Here is a 14,823-nt window from a genome sequence, read left to right on the forward strand (position 1 = left end):
ATAGCTCAAATAGCATAGTCTCCCATACTCAATTAAGAGGTTGTGAGTTCAAGTCTCCTATCTTTTGATAAAAAAAAAAGAAAGAAGTATAATTTATATTTTTAAAATTTTTTTAAAAAAATCACTATCATCATTAAAATCTTTCGAATATTTAAAATTTAAAGGTTAAACCCTAATTAACTAGTACGCATCACTATCATCATTAATTATCTTTTTCTCTAAGTGACTAATATATATTTTTTGTTACTACGTTACGTCCCTCATATTATTCTCCCATAATTTGTTGTTTCTTATTTGGCATAGCAACCATGAAAACTGAAGAAGCATCGTCTTCTTCTGCAACACCGAACGGCGATGGAGGACGAAGACGGAAGAAGAACAAAGCGAACCAGAAGGTTCCATTCTACAAGCTTTTCTCTTTCGCGGATCGCCTCGACGTTATATTGATGATTGTTGGAACACTCTCTGCAATCGGCAATGGCATGTCTCAGCCTCTAATGACTCTTATCTTCGGCAAGCTTATCAACACTTTCGGTTCCGGTGATCCATCTCATATCGTCAAGGAAGTTTCAAAGGTACGCTTTTTCTCTCTTCATATATGCTTCGCTCCTTCCTCAGCTCGTTATTAGGTATCTTCATTTTTTTTTTGTTCTCTTTCTTCTGCTGCTTCTGTTTTTGCTTCCGATTAGAATCAACATCAACGACCGTGTCTTCTTCTTCTTCTTCTTCTCTTCTTCCATTTTGAGATGATCCGCGAGATTCAATGCATTAACCTCCACAATCTCCTTTGAAACCAGTGGAATCGCGCCTGAGCTGTGCTTCACTCGCAATTTCCCCTTCTTCGAGCTTCTGCTGCTACGCCGAAGCATACATAAATCACGATCAACAATGCCACCACGATCGCCAAGAAAACCAGCACTAACACGTACAGCTTCAGACCTAGAAATGTAGTTCGGTTGGTTAGCTCCGGCAGAGCACCGGCGGTGGATTCCGTGGAGGTTGCTGCCATTGCTGCGAGTAATGAAGAGGTGTAATGAATTCTCTCGGGAATCGGGAGTGTGTGTGGTCGTTAACTAAGAGCGTTTGGCTTGTGAGAAAACTATAATGAGATGGGATGTTTGGAATTTGGAAAAGGAAAAGAGAAAGGAAAAGACAAAAAAAAAGGAAGAGTGGGGTTTCAACTTTGAAGTTTCATCATTCACAAACGATTTTTTTGTTGGTCTTTTGCATTACTTCAAGTTTTGGTGCGATAGGGTTCCTGTGTTCCTTGCGTTAGTTTTGATTCTTGCGCGTAGTTAATAGAAACAAAATCAGCAAACATATCACCTGTTCTTAATTTAATATGAAAACATAAAGAGAAGCCTTATGTGTACTGATGAATTAAGTTTTGTAGAGTAAGAAGAAAATCTAAAGGGTTTAGAATGGAGGAGAATATCGTATAAGCATTTTCATGGTGCATCAAATTTGATTGGTGTATTAATAACGTACCATGCATTGCATTTATTTATATAATATCATTGAATGTGTTGTTGCAGGTTGCAATACTGTTTGTTTACCTGGCTATTTGGTCTGGAATTACATCGTTTCTTCGTAAGATAACAATAATCTTCTCTTCCATGCTTCTTTAATTTGAATATGATTATGTAAGCATTCTGATATATGAGATTAACTTTGTGAGAGAACAAAAATGTTGCAGAGGTATCTTGTTGGATGGTGACAGGAGAAAGACAAGCAGCTAGGATCCGTGGTTTGTACTTGAAAACTATATTGAAGCAAGACATTGCCTTCTTTGACACTGAAACAACAACCGGAGAGGTCATTGGTAGAATGTCTGGCGACACTATTCTCATTCAAGATGCCATGGGAGAAAAGGTAATAATGAACACACCAACATGATTCCCTTCTTTGTTGTACCTTCATAAATACTCTAAGATACGTTGGTTGTATCTAAATAAGTAAAAAAGCTTTAACAATTAATCAGCCAAATAAGTATATTTTATTGTGTTTATACCTTAACTGATATTTATCTTTAATAATGAGGGTATTATTCTTTCTTTCACTCAAGAATTTGTATTTTATGTCATTTATTTTACTAATGGTGTATCATATCTTATCATCTCTATATTTGTTATATCACAGCTTCGGTATTTGTATCGTATCTGCATCTCGTATCATTATTTGTTCTTTATAGGCTATCATGATCTTAGAAATTGAACTTGATGATGACAGGTTGGGAAGTTTATTCAACTTGGTTCAACCTTTGTTGGTGGCTTTGTGATTGCCTTCATAAAAGGATGGAGGCTCGCTGTAGTTCTTCTTGCATGTATACCATGTGTGGTGGTTGCTGGTGGAACTATGGCCATGATGATGGCTAAAATGGCTAGCCGAGGACAGATTGCGTATGCAGAAGCAGGGAATGTTGTTGAACAAACAGTTGGAGCCATTAGAACTGTAAGACACTGAAAAACATGGAACACCCTATATAGGAACATTAAATTAGTTTGTTTTAGATTTTAATTGACTTATATCTGAGCAGGTTGCATCTTTTACTGGGGAGAAGAAAGCAATAGAAAAGTACAATATTAAGTTAAAAGTCGCATATACTACAATGGTTCAACAAGGAATGGCATCAGGTATAGGACTTGGAGCACTTCTGTTCATTATCTTCAGCACCTATGGGCTTGCCATGTGGTATGGTTCCAAGCTCATCATCGAGAGGGGATACAATGGTGGAACAGTAATCAATGTAATCATTGCTCTTATGACCGGTGGAATGTAAGTTGATAACTGCAATTGAATTAAATTACTAGCACTGGCATAAGATTGTTTGGGCATTAATTTTATTTGTTACTCCGATTCCTCTGTCTAACAATAATTGTTAGATTGAAAAAAAAAAGATAATTTAGCAAATTAATGTGTCTCATGTGTGCGGGTAGATTAACTTCTATTACATTTACAGGTCACTTGGTCAGACATCTCCTTGCGTAAATGCATTTGCAGCAGGCAGAGCAGCAGCATTTAAGATGTTTGAGACAATAGAAAGGAAACCAAAAATTGATGCATATGACACAAACGGTGTTGTCTTGGAAGACATTAAGGGAGATATTGAACTCAAAGATGTTTACTTCAGATATCCTGCTAGGCCAGATGTGCAGATCTTTGCTGGATTCTCATTATGTGTTCCAAATGGCACAACTGCTGCTTTGGTTGGTCAAAGTGGCAGTGGCAAATCAACTGTGATAAGCTTATTGGAAAGATTCTATGATCCTGATGCTGGAGAAGTACTCATAGATGGGGTCAACTTAAAGGATTTCCAACTTAGATGGATAAGAGAACAAATTGGTTTGGTTAGTCAAGAACCTACTCTTTTTACAGCTAGTATCAAAGACAACATTGCTTATGGAAAAGAAGGTGCAACTGACGAGGAAATAATGACAGCAATAACACTTGCCAATGCCAAAAAATTCATTGACAAGTTGCCGCAGGTATGTCAGTATTCAAATTTCATTGCCTTTTTTTTATGTTTGGTCATGGTAAATGAAAGTTTATTGTTATGTTTTCAGGGAATTGACACAATGGCAGGGGAGCATGGCACGCAACTTTCTGGTGGCCAAAAGCAAAGAATTGCCATAGCAAGGGCAATTTTGAAGAATCCTAAAATTCTGCTTTTGGATGAAGCCACAAGTGCATTGGATGCTGAATCTGAACGTGTTGTTCAAGAAGCCTTAGAGAAAGCCATGTCAAATAGGACTACCGTAGTTGTTGCACATCGTTTAACAACTATTAGGAATGCTGACACTATTGCAGTGGTTCAACAGGGGAAAATCGTAGAACAAGGTAATACACATGGTTTCTTTTTCCTAAGACAAAACTAGTTTGAAACGTGTTATGTTGTATCATTATCATGTTAAATTTTCATTCTTGCAGCATGTTCAAGCTATGTTTATCATTTTTTGCATGTTTCCTTTTTTGTAGGGTCTCATGATGAGTTAATCAAGGACCCTGAGGGTCCTTATTCTCAGCTTATTCGCTTACAAGAAGGACAAAAAAATGAGGATGAAGATAGCAGAATTTTTGAAGCAGATTTAGATAGAGCTTCCTTCCACAAACCATCGAATTTGAGATCATTAAGCCGAGGTTCATCAGGGAGCAGGCGTTCTCATTCAAATAACATTGTTGCCCCTTTAACTTCACAAAGTTCAGTACAAGAAATAGGTGATGGCGACGTTGAAACTGGTGAACGAAGTGATAAGAAGCGCAAAAGCGTTTCAATGAAACGTTTGGCCTATTTGAACAAGCCTGAACTTCCTGTGTTACTGCTTGGAGGCATCGCTGCAGCAGTGCATGGAGTTATATTCCCCATATTTGGCCTATTGCTTTCATCAGCCATCAAAATGTTCTTTGAGCCTCCACATCAGCTAAGGAAGGATTCTAGGTTCTGGTCACTTTTGTATGTTGGTTTGGGTTTGCTCACTCTCATGGCTATACCAGTGCAGAATTACTTCTTTGGGATTGCTGGTGGAAAACTCATTGAAAGGATTCGCTCGTTGACATTCCAGAAGGTTGTGCACCAAGAAATCAGTTGGTTTGATCATCCTGAAAACGCAAGGTATGGCAGCAGCATACCAATATTTCACTTACAAGAAGGAAATATGAAAACATGGAAATATTAATCATCATGTGTTAATTTAATTCATTTTTATTGATTTAATCATTTAACAAAAAGAAATGAATCAACTTTCAGTGGTGCAATCGGCGCAAGGCTATCTACTGATGCTTCAACAGTGAGGAGTCTTGTCGGTGACACATTGGCCCTCATTGTGCAAAACATATCCACAATCATAGCAGGCCTAGTTATAGCTTTCACTGCTAATTGGATTCTAGCTTTTGTAGTCCTGGCTGTGTCACCATGTGTTCTCATCCAAGGATTCCTTCAGATGAAATTTCTAAGAGGGTTCAGTGCTGATGCCAAGGTTAGCCTACTTTCCAGATTTTGTTAATTTTCCACTAATGTCACCATGTTTCGTACACAACATGATAAGATTCTGTTATTGCGTGGTACAGTTGATGTATGAAGAGGCAAGTCAAGTGGCAAATGATGCTGTTGGTAGCATTAGAACCGTTGCATCGTTTTGTGCAGAACCAAAGGTGATGGATATGTATAGGAAGAAGTGTATAGGACCAGAAAAACAAGGTGTAAGGTTGGGGCTTGTTAGCGGAGCAGGATTTGGTTTCTCATTTGTTGCTCTATACTGCACAAATGCCTTTTGTTTCTACATAGGATCTGTTCTTGTGCAGCATGGGGAAGCAACATTTTCAGAGGTTTTCAGGGTACCTACCATCACTCAAAACACCTTTTGAATGATTCACTTTCTTCTTTTGATGTGGTTCTTATTTTAAGATTCCATGTGCAGGTTTTCTTTTGCCTCACAATGACAGCAATCGGCGTTTCCCAGACTAGTGCCTTGGCACCAGACACAAATAAGGCCAAGGATTCCGCAGCTTCAATATTTGAAATCCTTGATAGCAAACCAATGATTGACTCCAGCAGCAATGAGGGAATGACACTAGACAATGTTGTTGGTGCCATTGAACTTCAAAATGTCAGCTTTAGTTACCCAACAAGGCCTGACATCCAAATTTTCAAAGATTTATGTCTAAGCATCCCTGCTGGGAAGGTAATCATCATCATTACTTTACTATTCTACTAACTAGCCCTTTTGGCTGTACTACATTTATAAAAGGCCTCTTGAAAATTGTTATTTTAATATAGTAATGATCGTACTTTGTGTTCATAGATGATGGGAATTATCAATTATGTTAGCCCCAAAAAGCAACAGATCTTACTATATGTCTTTTTTTGTAGACTGTTGCATTGGTTGGAGAAAGTGGAAGTGGAAAATCAACAGTGATCAGCCTCTTAGAAAGATTCTACAACCCTGATTCCGGACAGATACTCCTTGATGAAGTGGACATCACTAAGTTCAGAATAAGCTGGTTGAGGCAACAAATGGGTTTGGTTGGTCAAGAGCCAATTCTCTTCAATGAAAGCATCCGTGACAACATAGCATATGGCAAAGAAGGATGTGCCACTGAGGAAGAGATCATTGCAGCAGCAGAAGCAGCCAATGCACACAATTTTATAAGCTCTCTTCCGAAAGGATATGACACTACTGTTGGTGAAAGAGGGACACAACTCTCTGGTGGACAGAAGCAGCGTATTGCCATTGCAAGAGCCATGCTTAAACAGCCTAAGATACTATTGCTCGATGAAGCAACAAGTGCACTTGATGCTGAATCAGAGCGTGTGGTTCAAGAGGCTCTAGATAGAGTGAGTGTGGACAGAACTACTGTGGTGGTAGCTCATAGGCTTTCAACAATCAAAGGTGCTGATATCATTGCTGTAGTGAAGAATGGAGTGATTGCTGAGAAGGGAAGACATGATTCTTTGATGAAGATTGAGGGTGGCACTTATGCTTCCTTGGTAGCTCTACATATGAGTGCATCCTAAGATAATATTCCCTCTGAGAAAAAAAAAATAAATAGAGAGTAGAACACGCCAAATCCAGGGAACACTTTTTAAAAAAAATTAAAAAGATATTTGGAGAACCATTTTCTTTTAGTAGAATACACATTAGAGTTTATCTTTGAATTCCTCTACTTGTAGATTTTTCCAGGATTGATTGATTGGAGTTTACCGTTATTTTTATCTTTTTGTAACTTGTAATTTGATGATATATTTTTTTAATCAAATTTTGAGAAATATAGTAAAATCACAATATTTTTCACTTTATTCATTTTCAAGCGAGAATATTTTTCCAATGCATTGTTGCTGTCTCAAAATTTATTAAAAATTAAATTTAGACCAGTTAGATCGTAGTTGTTGATGGAATCCTCCTTGTTGTTCTTGACGGAATCTTCTTTATTGTTCTTGATGGAAATGAGATCTTCTTCATTGTTCATCTTGATCGTGAGTGTTGAAGGTGTAGTAACTAGAGAGTATGCAAAACCAATGATGATTGAGAGAATGTTGTCGTTACTATATTAATACTGTTGCTTAATCAATAATTAGGTTGTATTCGTTGCAATTTTACAAATTGCATTTACAGTTACTACTCTCCCTACTCTTAATTAAATCCTACTATTAGTTGAAGACAAGTTTACATTTATACATACAAATGCTTTAATAATTTGTCATGCATAATTGATGCTTAAGCTGGTGGAAGAATAATGCAATGCAATCTCATGCATAACTAAAAGGATCACAAGTCAATATCGCATTTAACTAATATACTTATTAATTCATTTTCAGCTAATTGTGTCAATTACCAAAAAATGATATATAACTAGCTTAGCTAGGTGTGCTTTTAATTATGGAAAAGTCTAGGGGCCAGCAACTTTGTTAAATTCTGATCAGCATGTAACCAGTAAAAAAAAGTGAGCCATTGGATGAAATTTCACACCAATCTCACACCATTAAAACCATCATTGATGACTATTTGATGGCTACAACTCACAAAAGTTACTGGCCCCTAGTATTCCTCTTTAATTATTATGCATGCTAGCTAATAAGTATTGAATTTTGAATCCATTTTTTAAGGTTTATTCTAAGCCATCTCCACAACCACTACTATTAATCTAAATATAATAAGGGGTAAAACAACACATACATACATTTGTAGTAATATAATTTATCTGTGATCTTCTAATATAAAAGTTCTTCAACTTCCAAAAATGCATTTGGCACGTGGTTTTAATCAATTATAATTTAGACTTTTCTTTATCATTAAAGAGGAACAATGTTAGTATAAATTCACCATTTTTCGTGATGTGATTACTACTGGTGGAGCTAGGGAGTTTTTCATATTGATTTCTATTTTCTATTGTAAACTACATTTAGATATGGTTCCTATTAGGAATAATTTCAAAGTCTTAAATTAGTAAAAACTATATGTACTATTTGGATTATGCTATTGAAATTATGAGAGTTTTCAAGAAATATTTTATTACACTTTTTTGTTATTTATTATATTTTCAACAACATTTCTCATTCTCTTAGGCTATGAATAAAATTTATAAAATTAGAATCTTAACTAAATTAAATATTATTAATGTCACTTAAATAGGAGGCAGTATTTATGACCAAAATAAAATACAATTATATTTTATTAACGACTTAACATGCACTACCGTATCTGTTTAGTCGCTTTTTTTATTAAGTTTAAAAAATTATTTTATATTTTTATTTTTAAAATTATAAATAGAATACAATAATTAACATGTAAAAATCACCTAATCTCCAACCATTATTTCACAATTCACATAATAAAATTCACTTAAAAAAATATAATAAGAACCAACCATTTTCTAAAATTAAAGCATAACCATAATCAATACTAATATTATCTAATAACACCAAATATTTAAATCAATACAAATAATACAATATTATGCATCTACTAAAGTCTTATGCATTTTAAACATAAAACGTTAACTTATAATCTTATAATGACTAATAACACAAAATATTAAGGTTTATAATATTTAAATTTCACATAAGAATAGCCATCATCTATCACTAATAACACAAAATATTAATTGTGTATGATGACCGGGCCACCAGACCGAGTTCGGGTGACTCGAGTTATGGCCCGGTCCTGACCCAAAATAATGACCGGGTCTATTTTTAAGACACTTACCCGATCCTAAACCCGATGAAATCACACCAAATTAACTCCTAAAGTGTTCGGGGCCGGACCGGGTCTTCGGGCCAGACTGGGTCATGTACACCCTATCTTAGGCCATAAATAAAATTTATAAAATTAGAATCTTAACTAAATTAAATATTATTAATGTCACTTAAACAGGAGGCAGTGTTTGTGACCAAAATAAAATACAATTATATTTTATTAACGACTTAACAGGCACTACCGTATCTGTTTAGTCGCTTTTTTATTAAATTTAAAAAATTATTTTTATATTTTTATTTTTAAAATTATAAATAGAATACAATAATTAAAAAAAATTATAAAAAATAAAATATCTTAAGTTATTTAACATGTAGAATGTATAAAATAAATCAATTTGAATTAAAAAGTATTATTAAAAAAGAACTACGTTATTATTATGCCTAACAAAATCAATATAAAAATTTATTTATATTATTTATATATTAGTTATTTATAAATCTTATTAAATTTATTTATTTTTTTAATTTTATTTAATTTAAAAAAATTTAAAAATTTATATTCAAAATTTTATTTTCTCAATCCTATTAACATTTTATTTTTAAATAATTTATTTTCTCAATCATATTAGACAATTTTCACCTCAGAATTGTACCAAAAATAAAAAAGAAAAAATATAAAAAAAATAATTAAAATCATGTGATTTGGTTTTCATTTGTTGTTAGGACTTAGGAGGGAAAAAAGAAGAAAGAAACAATACGGCGTCGTTTAGGTTGATATGGCTCTGTGTGTCGCATGGGTACGCGAATTTAGCTGAACTAAACTCAAATCGAAAAGAAAAGAATCAAAATTTGCTGCATTCATTTCTTTATTTGAACTCGAATAGGAAGAACGATGGCGTGCTTACATGATCACAGTTGCGAAGACCACGATTGTTCCACCGATTGGTCGCTATACAAGCACATCGACCTCTCCAAGGTTTGTCCTTTCTCTCTACAAACCCCCCCCCCCTTTTCTCCCAAGAACCTATTCTTAATCAAATTGAGTCAATTGGGGTAATCTAGTTTGTTGATGATATTGGATTTTAGTTTACTGAACCCATGGTTTGGATTTGGAGTATATGTATGCACTATAACTGAGTGAATCACATTGAAAGTGTAATGCACAGTTAGTGCTTGACAAAATGCCTAGCTGGGTTTTGCTGTTCATTTTGATCATGCTTAGGTGTGTTTATGTGTGCTTATATAGTCTCATGGTTTGTGTGTCTTTTAAAGCAATTATTAATTGGGAGTCGTAAAAAATTCCTCTGATTCTTCCAATGATTCTGTTAAAAACATAAAATCATTTTTCAGGTATCTGCTTTGAATGAGGCAAGACCAGGAAGTGTTAAGTCAGTTTTTAAAGCTTGGGAGGAGCGTCTGAATTCTTCTGGGGTAATACATTCAACAATCCACTTTAGCTCCTTTTTTATTTTCACATTGAATGAAATGAACATCTCGCTTCCATTGTGTCATGTTACTTTTATTTCTATTGCTAGATACGAGAGTTTCGAGGTTCACTGTTTCTGCATTCTGGTCTTTTAACTTATAATGATATATCCCTTTTGGCCGTCTTGTTTTCAACAGGAACACTTGGAAAGCAACGAGGGTGATCCTGAGTTACTTGTTTTCATTCCGTAAGTTTCTATTGTCTGAACAGTGAAGCCTTTTGTGTTATGTGAATGCTGAACTGACAGTTCTCATGTTTTAATATGCTATATTGACTATATTTTTTATTTTACTGTTATTATATATATACTGCAGATTCATGAAGTTTATTGCATATAGATTTTCATTTCTATTTTATTATTTTGATAAATGTACTGTTTGGCAGTTTATGACTGCTAGAAGGCCAAAGGCCAAGATTATTTATTTAATTTTTTGGGGAGAGACTTCTTTTCATCGTAATGGTTTTCCATTGCATTCCAGCCATGAAATTCTGCATGTTTCCGTGTTCAACTTTCTGCTAAATGCATTAATGGTACTTACTTTTCTTTTCAATCCTATCAGTTCTTATGGAACCTTTTCTTTTTGGATTCTTTGTGAAATAGATTTACTTCAGATGTCAAAATTAAAAGCATATCCATAGTAGGCGGAGCTGATGGGACAAGTCCTACTAAAATGAGAGCGTAAGTTGTTTGGTTTTGGAGCAGCTTTTCCATTTAGGTGCCTTCCCTTTGCAAGTGGAATTTGGTAGTAATTCCTGAAAATAATGTTTTAAGTTCATAGATAAGTATTAGCCACCACAACTTTAGTTTTACAACAACCGACTTTGATTGTCACGAGTCTTTTGCCTGCTTAAAGCTGTAATCTGTTGCTACTTGTATGATTTCTTGCTTATATTCTCTGTTGGATGTTAAGAAAACAATTCAAATATGTTAGAAAATACTTGTAAGATCCTTTAGTTGTACTGTTATAAATGACTAGGTGTGCTGAAGCTCACATCTAGCTTGTGGAGGAAAGGTTGTAAAATGAAAGACGAAAATGTAGATAGATGGCTATATGCATTTTGGCATTTTCCTTATTACTTGCTTTTACATAGGTGTAATGCAGTCTAGTTTTGGACCTAATTCAATAGACTTGTCATCTCTATGTAATACCTACTCTTTGTAAAGTACTTGATTAAGCGACTGAAACTTTGAATTCAATTAGGTTTATCAATCGGGATGGAATTGACTTTTCAGATGCACAAAGCATGCAAGCCATTCAGGTAATAGGTTCTTTAAAAGGATTTCAAGGAATTCATTGATTGATCCAACTCCACAACATGTATGAAACTGCTGTTTTATTTCGTGAAGGAATGGGATTTGGCTGAGAATATGCAAGGAGTATTGGAATACCAGACAAGGTAATCATGTTGCACTTGTCACTTTTGTACTTCCATTACATTAGCTTGTCAGCACGTGTCCTTGCTTTCTTGGTATTTTAATATATCAATCCTTTTCATTAGATATTCAAAATTTCAAAGTGTGGGAAATATTACGCTGCACTTTCCTGACAATTTTGGAGCCGATACAAGCAAAATCCACTATATTGGCCTTAAAGGCGAAGCCACTCAGGTACTTTAACTTCTAAATTCAGGGCTATTAGCTGAATTGTGTGCATTCATTACCCTGAATAATTACTTTCTTATTGTACAGTTAAAAAGGGATGTGGTTGCAACTATTGTTTATGAGGTTATGCCAAATCCTTCTGATCACAAGTAAGTATTGAACTCTTAACATGATTTTACTACCAATCCATTTTTTGTAATGCTTCCAAGTTCCAATGTATAGCTTTGTTTAAAAGCTTGGGCTCCTGAGCCTTCACTTTCCAATTTCTTTTGTAGGACGCGTGCTGAAAGTGGTGGCGGTTTTTCGCATGTCGAATAAGCACGGCTAATTGGCTATGGTGTTATTTACTCACAGGATAACCTTCTGAAATCAACTAGCTTACCCCCATCATATTTTCTCCTTCCTTGGGACAAAAGAGTACAGTTGGATAATTACAATCTAAGTTGAAGAAATAACTTTGATATATACATTTCATATGAGATTCTGTGACACAGACTTGTTGATCTCGATGATGGAATGTAGGATAGTACAAATCCTACACATCATGAAGAATATGGCCTTTCGGCAAAAAGCTAAGGAAAAAGGTTGGAATATGAATTTCAATTTTATGTAATTGATGCAGATTGCTAATGGTTGAGACGCAATGTTTTTTGTTTTTTTCCGAAAGAAGCGAATCTAATTCGTTCTAGCTTAGTAAACTAGGAAAGTCGTGTGACACTAACCAGTGTCGAGGGAAGAAGAATTCTGAGATATCTTGACTATGAAAAAAATAAAGAAAAAAATTTGTGTGGATAAAATTGTAAACGAAAATGTTAAAATATATTATCAATGTGCCTTTTTGATTGGTGTAGTTAACAACTTAACAATAGCGACAGTGATAAATTTGAAATGATAATTTATTTACATTTGTCTTGCACAATAAAAATAATAAAATATACAAGCATGAGAAATAGATTCCGAATATTCCTTGCTTATTTTGAATCGCAGTCCTACTATTTTCACTATAATTATTTCCAGTCATTATGCCTTTCTCATTAAGATCAAAGTGAAAAATAAGAATTTTTATGAGTGCCTTCCATCTAAAATAAATTTATATTAACAAAAGTAACTATTTCTATATATTTTATCTTATGTTAACAATGAGTACGAATCACAGAAATAATTCTATAAATTAAAAAAAAAAGGACAAATGTCAACTTTTTTTTTTTTTGGCAATGACCAAATAGTAACTCTAAATGTGATTTAAAAGTCATTGGCAGTATCTACCAAAAAGAAGTTATGTACAGAAAATATTATACTTAATCGAAGCAGTAATATGATGATTATTTTCTAAATTCATCCTACGGTATATCCAACATTGAGTTTTTTTTTATAAATAAATTAAAAATAAATTTTGTTTTCAAAAAAGATCTAACACCTTTGTTACCCAAAATTGAGTTTTTTAATTTTGATATGGAAAAAGTGACGGAGTTTCACAGCGTTATGGGGGTTTGGGGTGTTTCACGGAGATGTGACGGCGTTGTCGAAGAAATCGGTGGCACCGATGGGGGTACAGAAATCGGTGGCAACGATTTCAGGTTGCGGATGGGACGCAAATCGGTGACACCGATTGGTGACCCCTTGCCACGCGTCACGCATGCAGATGGGTTGTGGGTGGCCCGTGACTCCTATGCGCGTTTTACCCCTCAAAACCCGTGTTTCCTATCTCTTTCACCCTCCCAACACTTTCTCATTTACTCCCACACACAAACTATCCCTTTCCCCTTTCTGCAACGCCTAAACCCCACCATTTCACCATTGTTGGACCACCAAAAAGCTCAGTAAAAAATTTGAGTAAAAGTGCCAAGAAGAAGAAAAATTAAGGAAGTAAATCAACCAGAGCTTCATATTGTTAATTATCTTGGAGATCCAAATTATGTAAGTTTTTATTTTTTAATAATTTTATTTAAAATTAATGATAGTGAGAATTTTAAATTTTATTAGCAATATATTAGAATGGCATTAAGTAGAAATTAAACATGTATGTATGTATAATTCTATTATTAGGTGGTTAGAAATAGAAATTAACATAGAAATAAACTTTGTATGTATGTATGTATGAATGTATGAATGATATGGCTAGTTAGTATATTATCAGTATTAGTAATTGAGTTTAATTAATTATTATGATGAAAAATAAAAATTTAATTTATTATTTTATTTATGATCTGTAACAATTGAATTTTAATTTAGTAAAATTTAAACAATAAATTAATAATAACTAAAATTAGATTTTATGTTATGTTAGGTGTTAGGTGTTAGATGATAATAATAATAATAATAATAATATTTATAATATTAATAATAGTAATAACTAATTAGTATGTATGCTGTTTGAATAATAATAATAATAATAATAATAATAATAATAATAATAATAATAATAATAATAATAATAATAAATTAGTATGCTGTTCTATATGAATAATAATAGTAATGAAAAGTTATAATTATAGTAAAAAAATTAGTATTATAATCTTCGCTTTCAAATTCACCTTCGCTTTCACTATTATAATCTTCCAATTCAATGTTACGGTCCACTTCAGATTGTTCAAACTCAATATATAACTCGATGCACGACATCCGGTGGCGATTTTCCATGTACATTGAAAACATTTCATGCATACCTGGATACCTGTACAAAATACACGATATTCTCCTACATCTTTGAGAATCTATCTTCTCACAAATCACACCTTTTAATTCCTCAAATGACAATGTGAACGGAATAACAACATCTAATGGATTTTCACACACAAATTGAACTCCCTCGTATGTTTGCAATAAGATCTGTCCGTAATAATAAATCTTCAATACAACTCTATCATCCATAACACTACACGTAGTTGACTATTCACAACCTCACAGAAATTTGTTTTACAAAAAAAATGGAGATGAATCAGAGAACAGAAGAGAAGAGGATGAACATGACGAGGAAGAAATGAGACTTTTGTGAACTCACCATCCGCTTTTTTGTATGCACTAACGGGCAAATCGGACGGACCG

At 33.9% G+C, this 14,823-nt stretch overlaps 2 protein-coding genes across 3 annotated transcripts; both read left to right on the forward strand.

Moving 5' to 3' along the window:
- The first annotated feature begins 288 nt into the window (after positions 1 to 288).
- LOC107619909 (ABC transporter B family member 9-like) lies at positions 289 to 6,790 on the forward strand. Its single transcript, XM_016322143.3, has 12 exons — positions 289 to 575; positions 1,536 to 1,590; positions 1,697 to 1,872; positions 2,230 to 2,451; positions 2,537 to 2,775; positions 2,960 to 3,485; positions 3,564 to 3,837; positions 3,976 to 4,609; positions 4,745 to 4,973; positions 5,065 to 5,331; positions 5,415 to 5,678; positions 5,867 to 6,790. Exons 1-12 carry the CDS (start codon positions 309 to 311, stop codon positions 6,509 to 6,511), a joined length of 3,798 nt encoding a protein of 1,265 aa, XP_016177629.1. The 5' UTR covers positions 289 to 308; the 3' UTR covers positions 6,512 to 6,790.
- A 2,652-nt stretch (positions 6,791 to 9,442) lies between these two features.
- On the forward strand, positions 9,443 to 12,422 carry LOC107623880 (PITH domain protein (DUF1000)). 2 transcript variants are annotated; one of them, XM_016326275.3, is made up of 9 exons: positions 9,443 to 9,665; positions 10,040 to 10,120; positions 10,313 to 10,362; positions 10,777 to 10,854; positions 11,378 to 11,435; positions 11,524 to 11,573; positions 11,676 to 11,784; positions 11,866 to 11,927; positions 12,054 to 12,422. In XM_016326275.3, the coding sequence occupies exons 1-9, from the start codon at positions 9,582 to 9,584 to the stop codon at positions 12,094 to 12,096; spliced, it is 615 nt and encodes a 204-aa protein (XP_016181761.1). In that variant the 5' UTR covers positions 9,443 to 9,581; the 3' UTR covers positions 12,097 to 12,422. The 2 variants fall into 2 exon arrangements, with proteins under 2 accessions (XP_016181761.1, XP_020969075.1); XM_021113416.2 differs by lacking the exon at positions 10,777 to 10,854 and having other exon boundaries at positions 9,475 to 9,665.
- The last annotated feature ends 2,401 nt before the right edge of the window (positions 12,423 to 14,823 follow it).

Source organism: Arachis ipaensis, chromosome B10, assembly GCF_059453495.1.
Source record: "Arachis ipaensis isolate K30076 ecotype BB chromosome B10, ASM5945349v1, whole genome shotgun sequence".
Lineage (NCBI taxonomy): Eukaryota > Viridiplantae > Streptophyta > Magnoliopsida > Fabales > Fabaceae > Arachis > Arachis ipaensis.